This window comes from Rhincodon typus, chromosome 18, assembly GCF_021869965.1.
Source record: "Rhincodon typus isolate 14 chromosome 18, sRhiTyp1.1, whole genome shotgun sequence".
Lineage (NCBI taxonomy): Eukaryota > Metazoa > Chordata > Chondrichthyes > Orectolobiformes > Rhincodontidae > Rhincodon > Rhincodon typus.
Genome location: NC_063349.1, coordinates 364,801 through 388,122, shown reverse-complemented (window position 1 = coordinate 388,122; position 23,322 = coordinate 364,801). Strand labels below are relative to the sequence as shown.

Below are 23,322 nucleotides of genomic sequence, written 5' to 3'. Positions count from 1 at the left end.
TACCAAATACTGGAGCAAACTTAACAGGCTGTATGGCTGTTAACGGGCTACTCTTGCTCTCCTTTATGTTTGACTTCAATGAATCATTCCGTCGCTATGATCATAGCCACAACCCTGATAGAATATCCCTGCATTCTTGGTTCCCATATATACAAAGTGTAGTATTGTAAATGGTGTATCAAAGTATGATCTGATTCACTTCTGCACCCTGTGTGGTAACACTAAGGAGTGCCTGTATGACTTTGCAGAATCTTCTCTTTTGGGTAAAGACAAATGCAAAGTGCATTTCTATCTGTCTCCATTCATGTCCTCAACCCGTAGTCTTCAACCCTCCTTTCACTACCTGTTTACTATGTATTTATGCTGTATGTTATAGATCTCAGCCAGTTTCTGGTTGGTTGATTTCTCAGAGCAAGGTGATCCTTGAGCAATCAACATGTCTGCCTTAAAATTTAAGAAAGGCTTGAGAATTAACTGTCAATCATCATTAACTGACAAATTCTCCATAGCAGCAACACCACTAATCAGAGACTATTTGACAACCGATCAGCACACTACTCTCATATGGTATAAATTTTCATTTTCCCCTTAAATTTATATTCTTGCAAATGGTCCTGATCAATGGAAGATGAAAAGCTCTGACAAACTTTCAATTTCAACAGTACTTTGATTATTTATATACCATTGACATTTATGTTCCTTTTTAGGTTAGCTGTCAGACCTTTTTCATACACTCACTTGTCTGCTGTTATTTCTTTCTCCACTTGCCTCCTGAATTTTATTCAGCCTGGTTCTCATTGTCAGGTTGATTACAAGTGTCAGACACTCTTTATTTGCTTCATCTTTGCATCTCACCCATCCAGGGAATTCTGCCTTGACTTGCCCTATTCTTCTTCCGAAACAGTGGAAAACCTAGTCATGAACTATCTCCTCGAAGGGAGCCCATTGATTAATTACAGTTTTACCTAAGATTCATTTGATTCTAATTTTACCTGGACCACATCCAGATTCATTGCATTGAAATTGACCTCCCCCTACCCAAACCCAACGACTCTGCACAATGGTCCTTGCTGACGCTTGATCTGCTTCGCCCACCTGATCCCCCAGTCCAAAATTCAGCAATACCTCTATTCTCATTAGACACAATGTATAAAATCCAGATAATTCTCCCGGGCATTCTTTAGAAACCCCTTGCCCCCTCTCTATCCTTTGCATTATTAGTATCTCAAGCAATGTTAGGATAATTCATGTTGCTCACTTTAACCATTTTATGTCACCAATGCAGAAGTTGCTAGAAAAACTCAGCAGGTCTGGCAGCATCTGTAAAGAAGAAATCAGAGTTCCAAGGAAGGGTCACTGGACCTGAAACGTTAACTCTGATCTTTTTCTTCACAGATGCTGCCAGACTGCTAAGCTTTTCCAGCAATTTCTGTTTTTGTTCCTGATTTACAGCATCTGCAGTTCTTTGGGTTTTTATGTCACCAATGTATTGTTTCAGGAACTGGAACTCCACGGAAACAACCACGTAAGACGCCATTGGTGCCACGTAGTTTGGAGCCCCCAGTTCTTGAGCTGTCACACAATGCAAAAGTTCAGCTGGAAGAGCTGATGATGGTGGGAGACCTTTTGGAAGTAACCCTAGATGAAACGCAGCACATTTGGAGAATACTGCAGGCAACACACCTTCCTGCTGAGGATAGATTTCTACATATATTGGAGGTACTTCCTAAATTCCATTTCCTGATTCCCTTGCTTTCCTTTCTAGCTCTCTTTCAGTTGAGGATGTGTAGACCTTTATCTTAGCGCTGTAGTAATAAATTTCTTCCTTGCCAAACTTCTGAAAACTGTAGCAGAAGAAAATAGTCCAAGTTGATTCGATTAATGGGGAACTTCATTGAGAGGCTTCCAACTATCAGGAATTCAAAACTATGTTTAAAGAAAAAGAAGAAATATCGTTAAACATTTTCCATCCACTTAGAGTTTGGAACAAGTTATGACAGAATGAACAACAAACTAATGTACTAACAGGGCAAAGCAACACATGTACAAGCTTATTACAGATTGGAAGATTTAGTAAAATAGTTACAGTGCAACTGGAGGCCATTCAGCTCATTGTGTCACGTTAACCCACAAATTGTTTCTATTCACATATGTACCCTTGAGTGCCACAATTGAACCTGTCTCCACCACATTTTCAGGCAGAATATTTCCGATCTTAACCAGTTGCTGCATGCAAAAGCTTTTCCTCATGTTGCCATTGCCTTTAATCTGTGCCCTGTGGTTCTCCAACTTTCTGTAAATTGGAATGATTTCTCCCTTTCCACTCTTTCCAGACCCCATTTGATTTGAATACCTGCTGTCTCCTCTCATCTTTCTGTTCTGCAAACAAACAATCCAAGTTTCTTTAATCTATAACTGAAGTTCCTCATCCCTGGAATACTTTCGAGCTGGAGATGAAATGGAAAGGCTGATAATAAAGAAGTCTTGTGATGCTGTGATATTTTTCTGCTCCTGACTTACTTTACATTCAGTTTCCCTATTTTTGAGTTTCATGATGCCAGAATTGCTTTTTCTAACTTCTTTTGATAACTTGTGTATTCAGGATGATGGCCCAGAGGAGAAATCCATCCGAATTAAAGTCAAAGATCCTTCTGATAAAAAGCGAAAGCGAAAACTAGAAAAGGCTGAGTTGTTCTTGGGGGATGGCAAGAAGTTAAAAGAACTGAGAAAATTTGACAAGCCCAAAAAGAAAAAGCTGAAATTGACCCCTGAAAAAATGAAAGAACAGAGCAAACTAGGGAAGAAAGTGGGAAAAGAAGAAAAGGAGAAAGAGAAGAAGAAAAAAGAGAAATCCAAAGAGTGTGTGGAGAAACTGTTGGAAAAGAAGAAAGAAAAGAAAGTGATTTTACCAGCTCGGGAGGATTGGTCTGCAGCAGAGGACTCTGAGGATGAAAATGCTGTTTGTGCTGCATTGAACTGTCAGCGACCCTGTGGAGAAGAGGTTGGTTTGTGGTTATCCTGTTGTAGCTTCAGGAGTGAATCATATCACAGTTTAATCTCCCTTAGCTTATTTGTTTGTATAAATTATGTCACACTTCCAGTAATGACAAAATTGTCAATATTTCTCTTATTACATGTTATCGGGATGTTACTCCTATTTGTTGCCTTTACAATTCAAAACAGGATGTTTGTTAGTCATGTGAATTTTATATATTTAAGATCTAGTGTAATACATACAAATATTTTCTGTATCTTAATCAACCTGTTCCAAGATGTTATTACAGGAGCTGGTGGGACATGAACCTGGGTCTCTTGACTCAGAGTTGGGGACCCTCTGGAATGTTGGATTTTCATTCTGATGAGATGGGGTCCAGGGGTTGTTGTAGGCAATCCTGGAAACAGTGACTGCTGGGTGAGGTGGTAGACTAGGCAAGAAGGCTTACCTTGGTGCACTGCCACTTTGTCAAAGATATGAAATAAAAACAAAAAAAAACAAACAGCTCTTGAACCTTCACACTCTCTGAACCTCAAAGGCCCTAAAGGACATTTCCCGTGCCTCATCCATGCCAAATTATGCCTCGCCACACACACCCTTTGCTTCTCAAACCCTCCATGCCAACTTTTGCCCCATTACCTTTTACTCTTACACCTACCATGCCAACTGAGCCAGTATGGTTTGTTAGGGAGCCTTACTGAAATGAAATAATTCTAAAATTTCTTAATATTAATAACTACACTATTTAAAAACTCATTAATTCAAAACTCACACATTATCTATAATTCATTATGAAAACAAGCATTAGAATTCATAGAAATTGCTAGAAAAGCTCAGCAGGTATGGCAGCATCTGTTGAGAAACAAGCCCAGACCTGGTAAGCTTTTCCAGGAATTTCTGCTTTTGTTTCTAATTTACAGCACCTGTGGTTCTTTTTGGTTTTTATTTAGAATTCATAGTTTCACTTCAAAGTGTCTATTATCACTTGCAGCCATGAGTGAAACTGTACATTAAGAGTCTTTTAGACAGGCACATGATTAGGTAGGGAATAGAGAGGTCCAGACTATATGTGCAGGCAAGTGGGATTAATTTAGAATGGTATCATGGTCAGCGCAGACATTGGCTAACAGGCCTGCTGCTGTGCTGTAATGTTCAATGTTTTGTAAGAACAGTTTTGTGATAATGAACAGTTATGAAGTCAATCTTGCAGCACTAATTCTGAATTAAAATCTGAAATGTTGATTTATGTCAACAGATAGAGAACTAAGCATTATTTAGCACTCCAGTCATTTTTAAAAACATATTTGAAGGGGAACAGTTCCAAATATCTTGGCAATACTCATTGATCGCTCAATTACCTGTATGAAAATACATCTACGTTCAACCATCTCAAAGGGCTCCTCCAAGATGATGATGCAGGGCTGTAGACAAAGGGGTATCTCAGCCTCTCTCCAAGAAATGCCAGCAACTTTAGACTCCTCTTTCAGAAGCCGGTGCAGACATGACAGGCTGAATAGCGTCCTTCTGAACTCTTAAGATTCTATAATTATCCTGTCAAGGTGTTTTAGACATCACACTTGTGAAAATCAGATCAGCCTGAGGTAGCTGCGCTCGAACAGATGCAACTTAGAATCTGCCTCATCCTGCAAAAATGGAAAGTGCTGTGTTCGAGGAGACGGGACTTCCACTTCTGGGCCTGCACTTTTGCAATAGCGAGAGAGGCTCGCCATATTTATGAATGATCAGACTATACTCATCCTCTGACAGTCATCTAATTCAAGCAGCTTCATTCTTCCACAGTCCCCAACCCAGTTCACATAAAAGACATCTCCGTCCCTCCCTGTTAAAGCTTGACCTCTCCCTCATTTTTTTCTGTTCCTCAAAGCTACCCACCCACTGTCACTGTCTCTTCCTCCTGTTGCTCTCAGCTTCCATCCCTGATCCAACTCGTAATTGCTCGACATCTAAGATGAAGGTGAAGCCCTTTTTTAAACAATGCACCAGATTCCCGGTGCCTTTGCTGAAACCTATTTTTCAACAGTTATAAAAGTTCTTTTTATCTATGAGATCATGTTAGATTTGCTATGAGTACTCTTAATTTTTAAACAGTTTCATTCTGTGTAATATGATCTTCAAACAAGCGCTTAATACTGTGATTGCTGGAAGTCTGAAATAAAAATAAAAAATGTGCAGCTGGAGTTCTAGTGAAGGGTCACAAACCTGTGACATAATTTTTTTCTATCTGTATGGATGCTGTCTGAGTGCCATCAGTATTCTCTGTTTGATTTGTAAATAGCCTACATTCCAATCATTCTCCTGCTTCCTATTGAAATTGCTGGTTAGTCCAATCTTTTCAGTTGTGAATAACACTTGCTGGGTTTGTGTGCTGCAGGTTGATTGGGTGCAGTGCGATGGAGGCTGTGATGAATGGTTCCACCAGGTCTGCGTGGGTGTCTCTTCTGAGATGGCAGAGAATGAGGATTACATTTGTACTGCATGCACCAGGCAAGGAGCCCCTGACACCCGAGCAGCTGGCCAGGGCCCGCCTGGAATCTACACTGCCACATCCTTCCTGGAGGACTCGAAGGATAGCAGCTAGTTTCTTCATAATGACTTTTATGGAAGTACTGTCAAGTTGTTGGCTTCAAACAGGACCCTGGACATAGCTGATGAGCACCACATTCTGCCATAAATGCCATGCACCCACAATGTTAAGGACCGATGTGAAGTATATGGTTAAAGATTAGCATTATAAGAAAGTGAAGGTAGAGTCAGTTCTAATCTCCATTGTCTGTGTAAGAGTGAGCCCCTCCTATTTGTTGCAGCAGGTGTAGTGGGACAGGAGGCAATACAACAAGGATAGTGGCAGGGGAGGGGCAACAGCAGGTACTGGAAACGCATGGCACACTGCTAGACGTGGAGCTTGGGAGTGGAAATGGAAAGGGAGCAAGGTGCTTCAGGAGAGAAACTAAGAGGAGGATACTTAAGTGGGGAGGCAGAAGCAAGTTTCCACAACAAAACTCCCTTGGGGAACATATAGCTGTTCAGCTGTTTCGCAAGAGGACAAGAACATCATTACTTCTAAAAGTTAAGTATTTAATCTTTCACATCTTTTTGAAAGTAATTTTAATGATTTGGAGCCTGTTTAGTCAGTTTTAAATTGGACTTTTTGTTTTTTTTTACATTAGGCATATTCTGATAAGATTTAAAGATGGCCTTTAGTTTAAAAATATGTGTGAGGATGGGCAAGGGTTGGCAGTTTTTTTTTAAACCAAGTGTTAATGTGTTTCCTGAACCGTCTTGGAGAAAACAAGTTGTAATCTGGCTGACTATATACTTTCAAATGCTGTACATGTACAAAGCGCTCTCATTGAGCAACAATACCTCAGAACAGAGTGCTTAGATGGAATTGCATTTAGCAGAATACATGAACCAATTATGCCTTGGGACCCAACTAAACAAACGGGAACACATTCTTCCTAGGTGCCCAGTAATTTTATGTATTTATGTAGGTTTTGCTGTAAGATACTAGGTTGTTTAGACTTTTTGGTAAAACATTTGTTTTATTTATCATTTTCTGTTTTTTTCATAAACTTGTTTGAGAGGTGGAATTTTTCATCTATGTATATGTATTAGGATGTAATGTCTTTTCCTGTGTCCGAGGAGAAAATTGCTTGTTGCAAGTTACAAACAATGCAGTCACTCTAACAAATAGTGCATTTCCTGTTTTGTTGTGACTTGTATTTACATGTGCCGTGAAACGGAGTGCACATCACATTTTGAACCATTCAGCCAGGCATATCCAGCGTACACACTGACACTGAGTCTCCTATTACTCTGTTGGCCTGGAATTTCATCTGTCATTACTTCCTCATTAATTCCTATCCCAGTTTTCTCCATTGTTCCATCGTATTAATAGTTGTGATAATGTACCTTGTCCTTCCAGGTGCTGCACATTTTCCCATTTTGCAATCCTTATTGAACATCAGCTCATTTGACCCCAGCCAGTAGCACTATAGCTTGTATGTTTAGCATGAGGAATATACAACATGGAATACAAAAACAAAAGTGCGGCAGATGCTTGAGGTCTGAAATAAAAAGCAGAAAATGTTGGAAATCCTAAGCAGGTTAGGTAGAAACTGTGGCAAGTGCACAGTGCTGGCATGACCACATTTAGGAATACGTAGTGCCAACACTACTGTGCCCAAGGAAATGCACAGATCTAAACACTATTAAACTCTATCATGTACAGTGCTGATTTCAGAGTTTGATCTGTGATAAAGCTTCAGTTCAGTCCTTTGGCTTAAACCCCACAGCCGCATCAACTGTCCTCCAATCCTCAGGCACCACTCCTGGGGCCAAGGAAAAATTGAATTGTTGGTTTGCATTTTTGGTTTTATGATTGTGCCAGTGCTTTCCATAGCTTTTGTGCAAACCTTTCATTTTCTGTTGCGAAGTTCATTTTCTGAATGTGTTATGCGTTCTGTTGATTTTTGTTGATACTGTTGGTTTTATGAATTTTCCAACCATTTCCAAACTTCTAATTTTCTTGTATAAAGTTGATTTTCTGAGGCAAGGACGCAAATATCAGGGGCGCTAGCAATAATTTTCAGTTATCAGTCAATCACCTGAAGCCTGAATAGGGCTTAAATTGGTGTGATTATGATTAAAGTTTAATCTGTGAGAGTCATCTCATCTTATCTCGGTTTGACTTAAAGAGTGGGACTGTTGAAAGCATGGGATCAATAAGCTTCGTATGAGCAGGTGGGAGAGAACCCATCTGGAGTGAAGCACAGCATGAGTGTTTGTTTGTTTTGGGGAAGTTCGAGCACTCTGGGAATTTGGTGCAGAGGGGAAGAGTCATAGAGCTGTCCAGCATGGAAACAGACCCTTTGGTCCAACTTGTCCATGCCAACCAGATATCCTAAATAAATCTAGTCCCATTGTCAGCATTTGGTCCAAATCCATCTAAACCCTTTCTAATCCTATACCCATACAGATGTCTTTTACATGGTATAATTGTACCAGCCTCCACCACTTCCTCTGGCAGCTCATTCCATAGACACACCACCCACTGCGTGAAAAGGTTGTCCCTTAGACCCCTTTTAAATCTTTCCCCTCTCACCTTAAACCCATGCCCTTTAGTTTTGGACTCCTCCCCATCTTGGGGAAAAGACCTCGTCTATTCACCCTATCTGTGCCATTCATTATTTTACAAACCTCTATAAGGTCACCCCTCAGCCTGTGATGCTCCAGGGAAAATAGTCCCAGCCTATTCAGCCTCTCCAAACCTTCCAACCCTGGCAACATCTTTGTAAATCTTTCCTGAACCCTTTCAAGTTTCACAACATCTTTCCTATAGAAGGGTGACCAGAATTGCATGCAGCGTTCCAAAAGTGGCCTAACCAATGTCCTGTACAACCACAACATGCATGACCTCTCAACCCCTATACTCAGTGCACTGACCAGAAAAGGCAAATGTCTTCTTCACTACCCTGTAAGAGGAAAAAGGTTTTAAGGCTTTAGAGCTTTTTACTTTTTGTTTGGTTCATAGTTTGTACAGCCATAGATATTTTCTAATTAACCTGTTCTGAGATGTTATTACATATCTCTGGAACAGATGGGGCTTGAACCCAGGCCTCCTATGTCAAAGTAGGGACTGTACTACTGAGCTATAAAAGTTTTTAAATTTGTAATGCTGCATTGTTGATCTTCAGCTGAGCTGAGAAGAGGGAGTCCTAATTTAAAAATCGCATCTTCAGTGGTTTGCTGATTGGAAAAACAAATCAAAACAGTGGCATCACAAGAAAGTGGTGTGTTGATTTGGTTCTTGATTTTTAAAAGTATTCAATTTTGAATAAGGGATTATCTGAGAAACAACAGGAATAAGTGAAAATCAGGGTTGGTATTATAAACTGATGTAAGTAATGTAGCATAAGGGAAGTTAATATTCTTGTGTATACATAATTAATTGTTTTCTTAGAAAGTGAATATCTAAGGGGCTTCAAGGAAGTCATGGCAGCAGAACTTGCCCCAGTGATATACTCCTCTTGTACTATATGGAAGCTTCCATTGTTCTTGGTGGCCAGATGTGCAGTAAGTGTGTCCAGCTGCAGCTACTGGAGAACCACACTTCGGAGCTGGAGCTGTGGATGAACTCCCTGTGGAGCATCTACGATATGGATGCATGTTCTGTGAGGCTATGCCGCAGGTGAAGACTGAATAGGCAGAAAGGGCATAGGTGACCACAGGCAGAGTAGAGAAAGGGTAGTAGTGTAAGAGTTTCCTGTGTCCATCCCCCTTTCTAACAGATACACCATTTTGGTGGGGGAGATGACTGTGCACTATGCTTGGGTCTGGTGCACAGGAGGGGAGAAGAGAGATTGGCAAGACTAGAGTGTAGAGGATTTAAATCTAAGGGGCACAGGCAAGCTTTCTGCGGCCACAAGAGACTTTAGGATGGTATGATACCTCCCAGTCAAGCATGTCACTGAACAGCTGCAGGCATTCTGAAGGGGGAGGGCAAACAGATGTGTACCACATGTTGATACCAGTGTCATTGGTCGGAAAAGGGATGATGGTCTGAAAGCAGAATGTAGGAAGTTATGAAATAGATTAAAGAACAGGACCCAAAGGGTGATGATCTCTGAATTAGTTCTATTGTCACATGTGAATGAATATGGAAATTAGGAAGTTAGTTCAGATGAATGCATGAGAAAATGAATATTTCTAGCAATCCGCTTCAAAATGCTGGGGTATTCTTAAAATCAGCAGCACATATTAGTAAAATGCATAACTCGCTGAATTAAGCGACTCAGACAAAGGCAGATAGGGTGGCAATTACTTGACTGGATGGATGGAGTAGAAAGGATGGTTTTAGATTTTTTGAGACATTGGGATCACTTCTGTGAGAGGTGCAAGCTGTTGGGAAGAGATGGGCTTCACATCAACAGAAATGGAACTAATTTCCTGGCTGGGAGAGTACATAATATTGTGGGTGGGTTGACTAATGGACCTAGTTTTGGGAGTACCATAGAGGGCAAAAGAGAGAAGATGGGGAATGGATTAAAGGAAGTGAGGGAAGGCTTGAGTTTTGACAGTAAACAAAGAAATGATCACCTTCTAATGGGCAAGAAAAAGATTTGTTTAAATTGTAAATGCACAGAGTATCGTGAACGAAATTGGGGAACTGGAAGCAAGAATTGCTCTCGGGGAATATGACTATAACAGAAACGTGGCTCAAATCAGAAGAGGACTGGAAACTCAACATCCTGGGTTATGAGGTTTTTAGAATAAACAGTTGGGTCAGTCTTGGTCAAAGATAGTATCATTACCCTTGAATGCGATACAGTTTCTGAATTAGAATCTGTCTTTGGTGAGAAACAGGAAGGCAGCAGTGACCTTGTTGGAAGTTTATTATTGACCTCCAAATAGTTGGGAGGAAGTAGAAGAGAACATTTGTAGCCAGATTATGGAAATCTGCAGGACAAATAGGGTTGTGATTGTTGGTGATTTCAGTTATCCTCAGGAGGACTGGGGAAAAGGTGGAGTTTGGTACATGGAAGGGCAGAAATTCCTGAAATGTATGCAGGAGAATTTCTGGAACAGTACAGTTCCAGCCCTACCAGGGAGGGAGCAGTGCTCAATCTGGTCCTAGGAAATTAGGCCAAATCTGTGTTTCTTCAGATGGCCTAGATCCTGTGGAGAAGCAAGAGTCTTGTTTTCCACCCCACTAGCAGATTCTGAGACCGTCCAGTAAATCCAAGTCTGTTTACACGCCATGGACAATGGGATGTGCTGTTCCTTATTTTGACCAGCCAGAATGGTATCAAAATTTTTCACGCAAAATTCTGACCGGGTAGGGAACTTTAGCCAGATGCATCAGGTATTTTGGTGACCAGAAGAGGGTTGTTTAGTGATCTTGATAATAACCTTGGTGGGCCAAATGGGAGGCTTTGACAGACCAGGCAGGGACATTTTCCATAGAAACATGGTAGACAGGAGCAGTCTGAGGCCATTTGAGCTCTCGAACCTGCTCTGTCTTACAATATTATCCTGACTGATATCATATCCCTTGATCCCTTTAGCCACAAGCGATACATCTGCCTTTTCCTTGAGAACAGATAATATTTTTGTGGGAGTGAATTCCACAGCTTTGCCACTTTATTGGTGAAGAAATTTCTTCTTATCTTACCTTTATTCCTTACCCTTAAACTATGACCTCTAGTTCTGGACTCCAGCACCATTGGGAAATCCTTCCTCCATCTAACACATCTGGTCCTGCATAGATAGGTACGTGGGGCTGGTATATTATTATAGCCGTTACAGAAACATGGCTAAGTGAGGGACAGGACTGGCAGTTTAATGTGCCAGGGCAGAGACGTTTTAGGTGGGACAGAGATGGAGGAAACAGGGGAGGAGGAGTTGCAGTTTAGATTAAGGGGAGTATTACAGCAGTAGTCAGAGATGAAATAACTGAGGGATCACCCAGTAAGCTTTGTGGGTAGAGCTAAGAAGGGGATGGTGACGTTATTGGGGTTGTACTATAGGGCCCCAAATAGTCAACAGGAATTAGAGGAACAAATATTCAGAGAGATTGTGGAGTCTTGCAAGAGTGATAGGGTTGTCATAGTGGGTGATTTTAGTTTTCCTAAAATAGACTGGGACTGCTATTAGTGTTAAGGGCTTAGATGGGATGGTATTTGCTAAATATGTTCAAGAAAGTTTCCTCTAGCAGTACGTAGAGGCCCCTACTCAGGAAGGGACAAAACTGAACCTACTGTTGGGAAATAGGGCAGAACAAGTGACTGAGGTGACAGTGGGGGAGCACTTTGGGACCAGTTCTATTAATTTTAAAATAGTTATGGAGACGGACAAAACTGGTCCACAGGTTCAAGTTCTAAATTGGGGCAAGGCAAATTTTGATGGAATTAGGAGCTTGCAGGGGTTGATTGGAGTAGTTTGTTTGCAGGCAAAGGGACCTCCGACAAGTGGGAGGCCTTTAAAGGTGTGACAGCTGGAGTTCAAGGTCTTTTTGTTCCTGTGAAGCTGAAGGGCAGGGTTGGCAGGAGTAGGGAACCCTGGATGACAAGAGACATTGTGGCTTTGACCAGAAAAAAGGAGGCATGTCTCAAGTACAGGCAGCTGGGATCAAAGGAATCCCTGGAGGTATATAGGGGATACAGGAGTATATTGAAGGAAATCAGGAGGGTGAAAGGGGAGATGGCTTTTGCTCAGAAAATTAGGGTGAATCTAAAGAAATTTGTTAAGTATGTTAAGGGAAAAAGAAGAACTAGAAAGAGAATAGGACCCCTCATGACCAAAGTGGACATATATGTGTGGAACCGCAGGAGATGGGCATGGTCCTCAATGAATATTTCTCCTCTGTGTTTACCATGAAGAAAGATATGAAGACTTGTGGAAGTTAGTGGTGATATCTTGGGGACAGTCCATATCATAGTAGAGGAGGTGTTGGATGTATTAGAATGCATGAAGGTGGATAAATCTCCTGGTCCTGACCAGATATATCCAAGAACCCTGCAAGAGGCTAGAGAAGAAATTGTGGAGGCCCTGGCTGATACGTTTGCATCATCATTCACCATGAGTGAGTTCCTGGAAGACTGGAGGGTAGTGGATGTTGTGTCCTTATTCAAGAAGGGCTGCAAAGAAAAACATGGGAATTATAGACCAGTAAGTTCAACATCTGTGGTAGATAAGTTACTTGAGAAGATTCTGAGGGATAAGATATACATGCATTTAGATAGACAGGGTTTGATTAGGAGTAGTCATCATGGCTTTGTGCATGGGAGATCATGCCTCTCAAATTTGTTAGAGTTCTTTGATAAAGTGACCAGGAAGGTTGATGAGGGCAGGGACTAGACATAGTTTATATGGAGTGGACCAGGCTGTCATTGAGTCATATAGCAGGAGACAGGCCCTTTGGCCCAAACTGGTCCATGCCAACCAAAATGTCCATCCACACTAAGCCCATTTCCCTGCGCTTGGCCCAAATCCTTCTAAATCTTTCTTATCCATGTATTCATCCAAATGCCTTTTAAATGTTGTTAATGTACCCACCTCAATCACTTCCCCTGGCAGCTTATTCCATATGCATACCACCCTCTGTGTTTTTTAAAAAAAAAAAAAAGTTGCCCCTCAGGTTTCCATGTATTCTTTCCCCTCTTATTTTAAACTGATGCCCTCTAGTCCTTGATTCCCCAACCCTGGGAAAAAGGCTGAGTGCATTCACCCAATCCATGCCTCTCATGATCTTATACACTGCTGTAAGATCCCCCTCAGTCTCCTACGCTCTAAAGAAAAAGTCCTAGCTTGTCCAACCTCTGCCTATAACTCAGTCCCTCGAGTCCTGGCAACATCCTTGCAAATTTCTTCTACACTCTTTCCAATTTAATAACATCCTTCCTATAGCAAGGTGACCAAAACTGAACACAATACTCAAGTACAGCCTCACCAATGTCCTGTACAATTGCAACATAACTTCCCAACCTGTGATTCCATTTTCAGAGAGCCATGCACCTGAACTCCAATGTCCCTCTGTTTCACTACTCTCCTTACAACCCTATCATTCACCATGAAACTCTTACCTTGATTTGACTTTCCAAAATGCAATACTTCACACTTATCTATATTAAATTCCATTTGCTATTTCTCAGCCCACTTCCCCAGCTGATCAAAATCCTGCTGCAATTTCTGTTAACCTTCCTCACTGTTTATGGTACTGCCTATTTTGGTGTCATCCACAAACTTATTAATCATTCCTTGTACATTCTCATCCAAATCATTGATATAGATAGGCCGGCACAGTGGTTAGCACTGCTGCCTCACAGCGCCAGGGACCTGGGTTCGATTCCACCCTTGGGTGACTGTCTGTGTGGAGTTTGCACATTCTGCCCATGTCTGCGTGGACAAAAGAAGGTTTCTTTAATTAGCTCTGCTGCTCACTACATTTTAATGGGTCAATTATTAGTAATTCATCAAATGAAACTATTCATTCATAGTTTTTGGAATTCTTATGAAATCTACATTTACTGTTGTGCCGAACATTATTTTTTTGAATTGTTTCTCACCAGCCCCGTGAAGCTAAGAAATATAGAAATTTGGTTTCCCATTCAGAAAGATCAATACTGATCGAAGGTAACACATCCGTATATCTCAGTGGTACATAGTGGACTTCACAACAGACCCAAAACAGAAGGTATTAGAGAAACTCGGTAGGTCTGGCTGTATCTGTAGAGACAGACACATACTTAAAGTTCACTAGATTTGTAACATTAATTCTACTGTCTCTCCATGGACATGTCAAAGATGATCATAGCACCTGTATAGAATTTTTTTTTTTGAATCCCTACAGTGTGGAAACAGGCCCTTTGGCCCAACAAGTCCACACCGACCCTTGGAGCATCCCACCTAATCTACACATCCCTGAACACTACAGGCAATTTAGTATGGCCAATCTACCTAACCTGCACATCTTTGGACTGAGAAGAAACTGGAGCACCCGGAGGAAACCCACGCAGACATGGGGAGAATGTGCAAACTCCACACAGACAGTCACCCGAGGGTGGAATCGAACCCGGGTCCCTGGCACTGCGAGGCAGCAGTGCTAACCACTGAGCCACTGTGCTGCTCATGAAAAGAGATCGTTCAGCCCATTGAGTCTGATCCAACCCTCCAAAGAGCATCCCACCCTGACCAAGCCCACTACCCTATTCTCGTAACACTGCATTTACCATAACTGATCCACCTAGCCTGCATATCCCTGGACACAATGTGGAATTTAGCATGGCGTATCCACCAAACCTGCACATCTTTGGACAGTGGGATAAAACCAAAGCACCTGGAGGAAACCCATTCGGATATGGGGAGAATGTGCAAACTTGATACAGGCAGTCACCCAAGGCTGGAATTAAACCCAGATCTCTGGCACTGTGGCTAGCACTGGTGCCTCAATGAGCCACAGTGCCAGCTCTCAGTTTCTCCACTGTTGTTTCAGATCTCCGTCATTCTCAGTTTTTTGTTTTTATTTCATGACAGACACGTTCATTTATATTCAACACCTGAACAGGTTTTTAAGATGTCCATAGCTCAGAAGGAGGTTATTTGGCCCATTATGTCAACATTGGTCAACAGAAATCTGACTGCAATAATCCCATTTTCTTGTTCTTGATCGTAGCCCTGAAGGCTATGGTAATGCAGTTGAGTATCTAAATACTGTTTTAATCTTATGGTTAAGGAGCATTAAACTGTTGGCAAATGGTGCAAGTGTGAAACTGACATGGCACACTACCATACAGCAAGGACCAATCACTGCCGACAAACTTCCTGCATTAAAACGCAATGCAAGGGAAGGCAAGACAGGGATGATGTGAGCATCTAGGTACGTTCAAAGTGTTTGAGTGCTACGAAAGTTAGCAATTAGCACTGAATTACCACCTTATAGTCAGCTGGGTGCCCGGGCACAGTGTTTTTGCAGTGACATTGCATGGTAGGTGCTGGTAAACCTCAAAGTACAGCATTAAATCTTGGGGTATCACAGCTAAATCAGAAATGTGGGGACGGTGGCTAGGGCTAGGTTTAGGGTAAGACTTGGTGTTCGGGTAAGGGTTGGGGTTAGGATTATGGTTGGGTTAGATTTAGGGTTAGGGTTAACATTAGTGTTAATATCATGGCAATGGTTAGAGTTAGAGCTAGTGATAGTACTAAGGTTAAGTTTCAGGCTGGGGCTACTGTTAGGATTAGGGTTAGGGTTAGAGTGAGTATGTGGGCCAGTGGTTAGGGTTAGCATTATTGTTAAGGCTAGGATTAGGGTTAAGATTAGGACTCAGAATAGTGATAGGTGAGGGGTTGGGTTAGGGTTAGGGTGAGTGTTAGGTTTAGAGTTAGGGTTAGTGTTGGGTTAGTGTTAGAATTTAAATAAGGGCGAGATCTAGCGTTAGGGTTAAGTTCAGGGCTAGGGTTAGAGTTAGGGGTGGCTTAGTGTGTGGGCTAGAGCTGGGGAAGGGCTAGGGCTAGTTTTAGGGTTAGCATTAATGACAGGACTGCTGTAAGGGTTAGTTTTAGGGTTGGGGTTAGTTAAGGGCTAGGGCTCGGATTAGGCTTTGGGATAGGGGTAGGGTGACTGTTAGTGTTATGGTTAGATTTAGGCTAAGGGTTGGGGTTAGGTTTAGGGTTTGGGCTAGTGTTTAAGGTTAGGGTTAAATTGAGGGTAAAGTTTGGGGGTTGGGGCTGGGTTTAGAGTTAGGGTTAAGGATAGGGCTGGGATAGATTTTGGGCAAGGACTAGTGTTAGAGTGAGAGTTAGTGTTAGGGATATGGTTAGTATTTGGTCACGTGGTAAAGGTTAGGTTTATGGTTAAGGCTAGTATTTGGGTTAGGGAGAGGATTATGGTTAGGTCTTTGGCTAGTGCTAGGGTTAAGGTCAGAGTTAGTGTTAGAGTTAAAATTAGGATAAGGACTAGGGTTAGGGTCAGTGTTTGGGTAAGTGTTTAGGTTAGGGTTAAGGATGGCTTAGTGTGTGAGATAGGGCTAGGGATGAGCTAGGATTAGGGATAGGGACAGGGTTAGTTTAGGGCTAGAGTTAGGGTTAGAGGAAAGGCAAGGGTTAGAGTTAGGTCAAGAGATTTAAAGTTAGGGTAATGCTTAAGGTTAGAAGTAGGTTTAGAGTTAGGGTGATGGCTAGGGCTAGGATTAGGTTTAGGGTCTGGGTTAGAGTTAGTACTCGGCTTACAGTTAGCTCTAGAGTCACGGCTAGGAGTAGGGTAAAGGCTAAGGTTAGTGTTAGGGCTAGGGTTAGGGTAACAGCTAGGGTGAGGGTTAGAGTTAAAATTAGATTTAGAGTTAGAATTAAGGTTAGTGTTAGGATTGGGCTAGGGTTAGGATTAGGTCTAGGGCTTTTCAGGGCTAGGGTTAGTGTTAGGCTTAGGGTTGTGGTTAGGGCTAGGGCCAGGGCTAGGGATAGGATAACAGCTAGGGTAAGGGTAAGGGTTAGGGCTAAAGTTAGATTTAAAGTTAGAATTAGAATTAGGATTAGTGGCAGGGTTAGAACATAGAAAAGTACAGGTCCTTCAGCCCCACGATGTGCCGACCTATTATCCTATTCTAAGATCAAACTACCCTGCATACCTTACATTTTACTATCATCCATCTGCCTATCCAGAGTTGCTTAAATATTCCTAATGTATCTGACTCCACTACCACTGCCAGCAGCGCATTACACAGAGTGGTGGGTGGGTGGAAAGAACCTACCTCTGACATCTCCCATCTCCCATCTCCCATCTCCAATCGCCTTAAAATTATGCCCCTCATAATAGTCATTTCCGCACTGGGAAAAAGTCTCTAGCTATCCGCCCTATCTATGCCTCTCATCATCTTGTACACCTCTATCAAGTCACCTCTTATCCTTCTTTGCTCCAATGAGAAAAATCTTCGCTCCTTCAACCTTTCCTCCAGTCCAGGCAGCATCCTGGTAAATCTCCTCTGCACCCTCTCTAAAGCGTCCTCATCCTGCCTATAATGAGGCGACCAGAACTGAATGCGATATTTCAAGTGTGATCTAACCAGGATTTTATAGAGCTGCAGCATAACCTCATGGCTGTTAAACTCAATTCCCCTGCCAATGAAAGCCAATACACCATACACCTTCTTAACAACTCTATCAACTTGGGTAGCAACTTTGAGGGATCTATGGACATGAACCCCAAGATACCTCTGTTCCTCCACAGTGCCAAGAATCCTGCCATTGACACTATTCTGCATTCAATTTTGACCTTCCAAAATGAATCACTTCACACATTAGGGTGAGGCTTAGGGATAGAGGATAGTGTTAACATTAGGGTTAGGGTTCAGTTTAGTTTTAGGGTTAGGGGTAAGGGCTAGGTTTAGGGTTAGGGTAATGATGCAGGTTAGGGTCAGGTTCAGGGTTAGGGTTAACATTAGGGTGAGGTTTACTGTTAGGTTTAGGGTTATGCCTTGGGCTACGTTTAGGGATAGAGGATAGGGTTAACATTAGAGTTAGGGTTAATGTTAGGGCTAAAGTTAGAGTTAGATCTAGGGTTACAGTGAGGGTTAGAGTTAGAGTCAGTGCTCAGATTAGGCTATGGTGACGGTTATGGTTAGGGTTATGGTAGAGTTAGAGTCAGTGTTAGGATTAGGCTTTGTTTAGGTTTACATTTGGGTTTAGGGCTGGGGCTAGGGTTAAATCATGGTTAAGGTTAAGGTTAGGAATAGGGTTAGTGTTTGGGTTAGGTGAGGGTTAGTGTTGGTGTTAGAGTTATGCTTAGGGTTGGTTTGAGGCAGGGTTAGGGTTAAAGTTATGGTGAGTGTTAGAATTAGGCTAGGTTTAGGGTTAGGGATAGGGCAATGGTATGGTTCGAGTAGGGTTGTGGTTATAGTTAGGGTTAGGTCTAGGGTTTAGGTTTGGACTAAGATTAGAGTTAGGGTCTGCGTTAGGATTAGGCTATGGTTCGGTTTACAGTCAGGGTTTTGGTTAGACTTGGGGTTAGTGTTAGGATTCGGCTAGGGCTAAGTGTAGAGTTAAGATTAGTGTTAAGGCAACAACTAGGGCTAGGTCTAGGGTTAGGGTTAAAGCTATGGTAAGGGTTAGGAATGGAGTTATGGCTCAGGTTAGTGTTAGGTTTAGACTTAGGTGCAGGGTTAGGGTTAGGTGTAGGCTTTGGCTTATGAGTAGGATTAATTTTAGGGTCAGGGTTAGGTCAAAGGCTAGGGTTAGGTCTAAGGTTAGAGTGAATTTTAGAGTAATTTTCAGTGTTAGGATTAGGCTATGGTAAGAGTTACAACTGGGGTTATGGTTCGAGTTAGGATTGGTATTTGGATTAAGCTACATTTAGGTTTAGAGTTTGGGGTAGGGTTAAGGCTAGAGATAGGGTTAGGCTAAGGGTAGGTTTGAGGTAGGGTTAGTGTTAGGGCTAAGGTTAAGTTTAGGGTTAGGGTTAGAGCTAGAATTAGGGATAGGTTTATGGTTAGGGTTATGGCCAAGTTTAAGTTGAGGGTTAGGGTTAGAATAGGCTAAGGTTAGTGTTACAGTTAGGTCTAGGATTAGAGTGAGGGTTAGAGTCAGGGTCAGTGTTAGGTTAGGCTATTCTGAGGGTTACGCTTAGAGTTATGGTTAGAGATAGGGTTAATGTTGGATTACCCTAAGGTTAGGTGTAGAGTTAGGGTTAGTGTAAAGGCAAGGACTAGGGCTAGGTCTGGCATTAGGGTTAGGGCTAAGGTTAGGTGCAGGGTTAGGGATAGGGATAGGGTTAGGGTTAGAAAGACGATTATGGGTCCGGTTAGAGTTAGGTTTAGGCTTAGGTTTAGAGTTAGGTTTATGTTTAGGGCTAGGGTTAGGATTTGTTAGGTTAGGGTTAGGTCTGGCTTTAGGGTTAGTGTTTGGGGTAGGGTTAGGGTTAAGGCAAGGTTTAGGGTTGGGGCTAGGGTTAGGATTAGGGTTTGTTAAAGGGTTTGGGTTATTGATCTGGTTAGGGCTGGTGTTAGGGTTTTGGTTCAATTTACGGCTAGGGCTTGGGTTAGGGCTAGGGCGAGTGTTTGGGTTTAGGTTGTGGCTGGAGTTAGGGTTAGGATTATGGTTAGGGTTAGGGCTGTGTTTGGGCTAGGGTTAGGTCTACCATAAGACTTGGGGTAAGAGTTAAGGTTAGTGTTAGGACTAGGCTTGGTTAGGGTTAGGGTTAGGGTTAGATCTAGGGTAAGGCTTACAGCTAGGGTTAGATTTAAGGTCGGGGTAAGGGTTACGATTATGGCAAAGTTCAGGGTTAGGTCTAGGGTTAGAGTGAATTTTAAAGTAAGTGTCAGTGTCAGATAGTGTTAAGGTAGGGTTAGCTGTAGACTAATAAAAGGACTGGAGTTAGAGGTAGAACTAGGGTTAGCCTTAGGGTTAGTGTTAGGGTTACGGTTTGGTTTAGGGTAAGGAGAGTGTGAAGGTTAGGATTTGGTGAGGGTGAGAGCTAGGGTTAGTGTTTGGGTTAGTGTAGTGTTAGGGTTAGGTTTAGGATCAGGGTAAGAGTAGTGTTATGTTTAGGTCTAAGTTTAGGGTTAGGGTTAGGTTTAGGCCTGGGCTTAGGATTTGTTTTCCTTAGGGTTAAGGTTAATGTGAGACATAAGATTAAGTGTAGGTATATGGCTAGTGTTAGCTTTACAGTTAGGATTAGTCTTGCGCTAGAGCTAGAGGGTTAGGGTTAGAGCTACGACTATGGTCTAGGGCCAAGGTTAGAGCCAGGTTTAGTGTAATGGCTAGTGTTAGAGTTATGGCTAGGGTCAGGTTTAGCTTTGCAGTTATGTTTAGGGTGAGGGCTAGGGCAAGGGCTAGGGCTAAAGATATGGTTAGGTCTAGGGGTGGAGTTGGAATTAGAGATAGTGTTAGTGCTGGATTAGGCTATGGTTAGAGTTAGGATTAGGTTTATTGTTAAGGGTAAGCCTAGGGCTAAACTCAGCTTTAGGGTTAGAGTTGGGGTTAGGTCTGGGTTAGCATTAGGATTAGGGTTTAGGGTTTAGGGTAGGGATAGGGTTAGGGTTAGGATGAGGGTTCAGGTTAGGATTAGCTTTGCGTTTAGGAATAGGAATAGGGTTAGAGTTAGTGTTAAGGATAGGGCTAGGCATAGAGTTAGGGTTAGGACTATAATTAGGTTTAGGGTCAGGGTTAAGTTTGTGGTTGTGTGGTTAGGTTTGTTGTTAGAGTTCCGGGCTGGGCTAGTGCTACGGCCAGGTTAATGCCTTGAGGCGGAGGGTTAGGGTTAGGGCTAGGATTTGGTTTTGGGTTAGTGTTAGGAATAGGCTAGGTTTTAGGTTTAGGGTTGGGTTTAGGGTAATGCCTAGGGTTAAGGTTAGAGTTAAGGTTAGTGTTAAAGTTGGGGTTAGGGCTAGGCCTATGGTTAGGGTGAGTGTTTGTGTTAGGATTACAGCCAGATTTAAGGTTCAGGTTAGTGATATGGCTAGGTTTACGGTTAGGCTAGTGTTAGGGTGAGTGTAAGGGTTAGGTCTATGGTTAGGGTTACGGTTATGATTCGGGTTAGGAATTGGATTAGGGTTCTCTATAGTTAGTTAGGGTGAGGGTTAGCCTTAGGGTTAGGGTTAAGATTAGGGTTGGTTTTGGTTATTGTTGGGGTTAATGTGAGTACTAGGGTTACGCTTCGATCTGTGGCGGAAGTGTTAGGTTTAGGGTTTGGGTTATGGCAGTGGTTGTGTTAGGATTAGGGTTAGGGCTAGGGTTAGGATGATGATTAGGTTTAGGGTTAGGGCTAGGGCTCAGGTTAGGTTTAGGATTAAGGTTACATTTAGGATTGGGTTACGTCTAAAGTTAAGATTAAGTTTATGGCTAGGACTAGGTTTAGAGCTAGTTTTAGAGTTTGGGTTGGGCTATGGTCAGGGTTTGAGTTAAGGCATGGGCTAGGACCAGGCCTTGGGCTAAGGCTAGTGATAGGGTTAGAGTTAGGGTTTGGCTTATGTTTAATGTATTATCTCAGGCTAGGCTCAGTGTTATGATTAGTGATATGGTTAGGGCTATAGCTAGTTTCAGGGCAATGGTTAGAATTAGGTTTAAGGTTAGAGTTAGAGTTAGGCTTAGAATTAGGGTTAATGTGTAGTCTAAGGCTAGGCTTATAGTTAGGATTAGTGTTGGTGTTACGTCCAGGGCTAGGGTTTAAGGCAATGGTTAGGGGTAGGTTTAAAGTTAGGATTAATGTGTGAGTCAGTGCTCGGGTTAGGTCTAGGATAAATTTTGGGATTGTTTTTGGGTTAGGGTTAGAGTTAAGGTAAGGGTTAAATGTTAGTATGTGGGCAAAGGGCTACAGTGATGGTTCAGGTCAGGGTCAGGGTCAGGGTTAGGTTATGGCTAGGGCTAGGATAAAGGTTAGGATTATGAGTGGGTGAGTAAGGCCTAAGGTTGGTGTTAGGGTTAGGGTCAGGATTAGGGTTAGAGTTAAAATTTGTGTAAAGGTTAGGGTTAGTGTTAGAGTTATGTTTTGGGTTGGTGTTCATGTGTGGGCTCGGGCTAGGGTTAGGATTAGGGTTGGTGTAAGGCTGGGCTAGGGTTAGGGCTATAGTTATGGTTAGGGATAGGGTTAATGTGTGGGCTAGGGATAGCGTTCGGGCTAGGGTAAATTTTGAGATTGGACTTTGGTTAGGATTTGAGTTAGGGTAAGGGTTAAATTTTAGTGTGTGGCCTAGGGCTAAGGCAAGGGTTATGGTTAAGATTGTGGTTAAGGTTCAGATTAGGGGTAGGTTAGGGCTTGGCCTAGGGTTAAGCCAAGGGCTAGGGTTAGGATTATGCCTAGGGTTAATGTCAGGTTTAAAGTTAGGGTTAGGATTAGTGTTGAGCCTAGCGTTAAGCTTAGCCTTATGGCTAGGACCATGTCAGGGCTAGGATTAGGGTTAGAATTAGAGTTATGGTGAGGGTTCTGGTTAGGGTTAGGCATAGCATTGGGTATAGAGGGTAAGGGTTTGGGATAGTGTTGTGATGGTGGGTAAGTGTTACGATTAGGAGGTTAAGTTTTAGTTTTCTATGGCTAGGATTAGGGCTAGGTATAGGGTTAAGGTTATGGTTAGGTTTATGGTTAGGGTTAGGGTTTGGGACAGTGTTAGGGCTCGGGCTCGGGCTCGGGTTAGTTTTATGGTTGGAGTCAGGATTAAGGTTAGAGTGTTAGGATTAGGGATAGTGTTAGGGTGTTAAGGTAAGAGTTATGGTAATGGGGTTAGGGTTAAGGTTGGGGATAGTGCTAGAGCTAGGGTTAGGGTTAGGGTTCGTTCTGAGGAAGGGTCACTGGACCTGAAACGTCAACTGCTTTCTCTCCACAGATGCTCTCAGGCTGAGCTTTTCCAGCAAGTTTAGTTTTTGCTTCTGGTTTCTAGCATCTACAGATCATTTGGTTGTTATTGAGCAAATGTGGAGCTTCTGCTGATGTCTGATCTAGTGCAACAAGGAAGAGCGACTTCAAGATATTGCCGAAAAGATGGTGTTCACTTTTAACGCACTCGTCCTGAAGAAGGTTGTGTATGTTTTGTCGATTATATCAGGGTGCTTTTGAAATGTGAAATAAAAAGAATAGGTGCAGAGTGCAGATTTTTCCTGCTTCTTAAGTTTCAGAAAACCTCATTCAATATCAGAAATGGGCAGATTCAAATAGATTAGGGAGTGAGGTGAAGAGAGATTGTGTGAGGTATACATTTGTAATCTAAAAGTAAATTAACTGATAATTAATGATGCATTCTTCTTTGTAAAACTTCCTCTTTATTAGTTCATATTGGCGGTATTTTGAAATTTTAAAGAGTTTGATGAAGTCTTACCTCCCACTACCC

At 42.3% G+C, this 23,322-nt stretch overlaps 1 protein-coding gene across 1 annotated transcript in view; it reads left to right on the top strand.

The window, feature by feature from the left end:
• The window catches only part of kdm5a (lysine (K)-specific demethylase 5A), a 197,881-nt gene extending 190,196 nt beyond the window's left edge, over positions 1-7,685 (top strand). Inside the window, exons 25-27 of the mRNA XM_048607799.1 lie at positions 1,499-1,719; positions 2,603-3,001; positions 5,388-7,685. Of these exons, the coding sequence (XP_048463756.1) occupies positions 1,499-1,719; positions 2,603-3,001; positions 5,388-5,594 (827 nt within the window). The 3' untranslated portion in view covers positions 5,595-7,685. The remainder of the gene's footprint in view (positions 1-1,498; positions 1,720-2,602; positions 3,002-5,387) is intronic.
• The last annotated feature ends 15,637 nt before the right edge of the window (positions 7,686-23,322 follow it).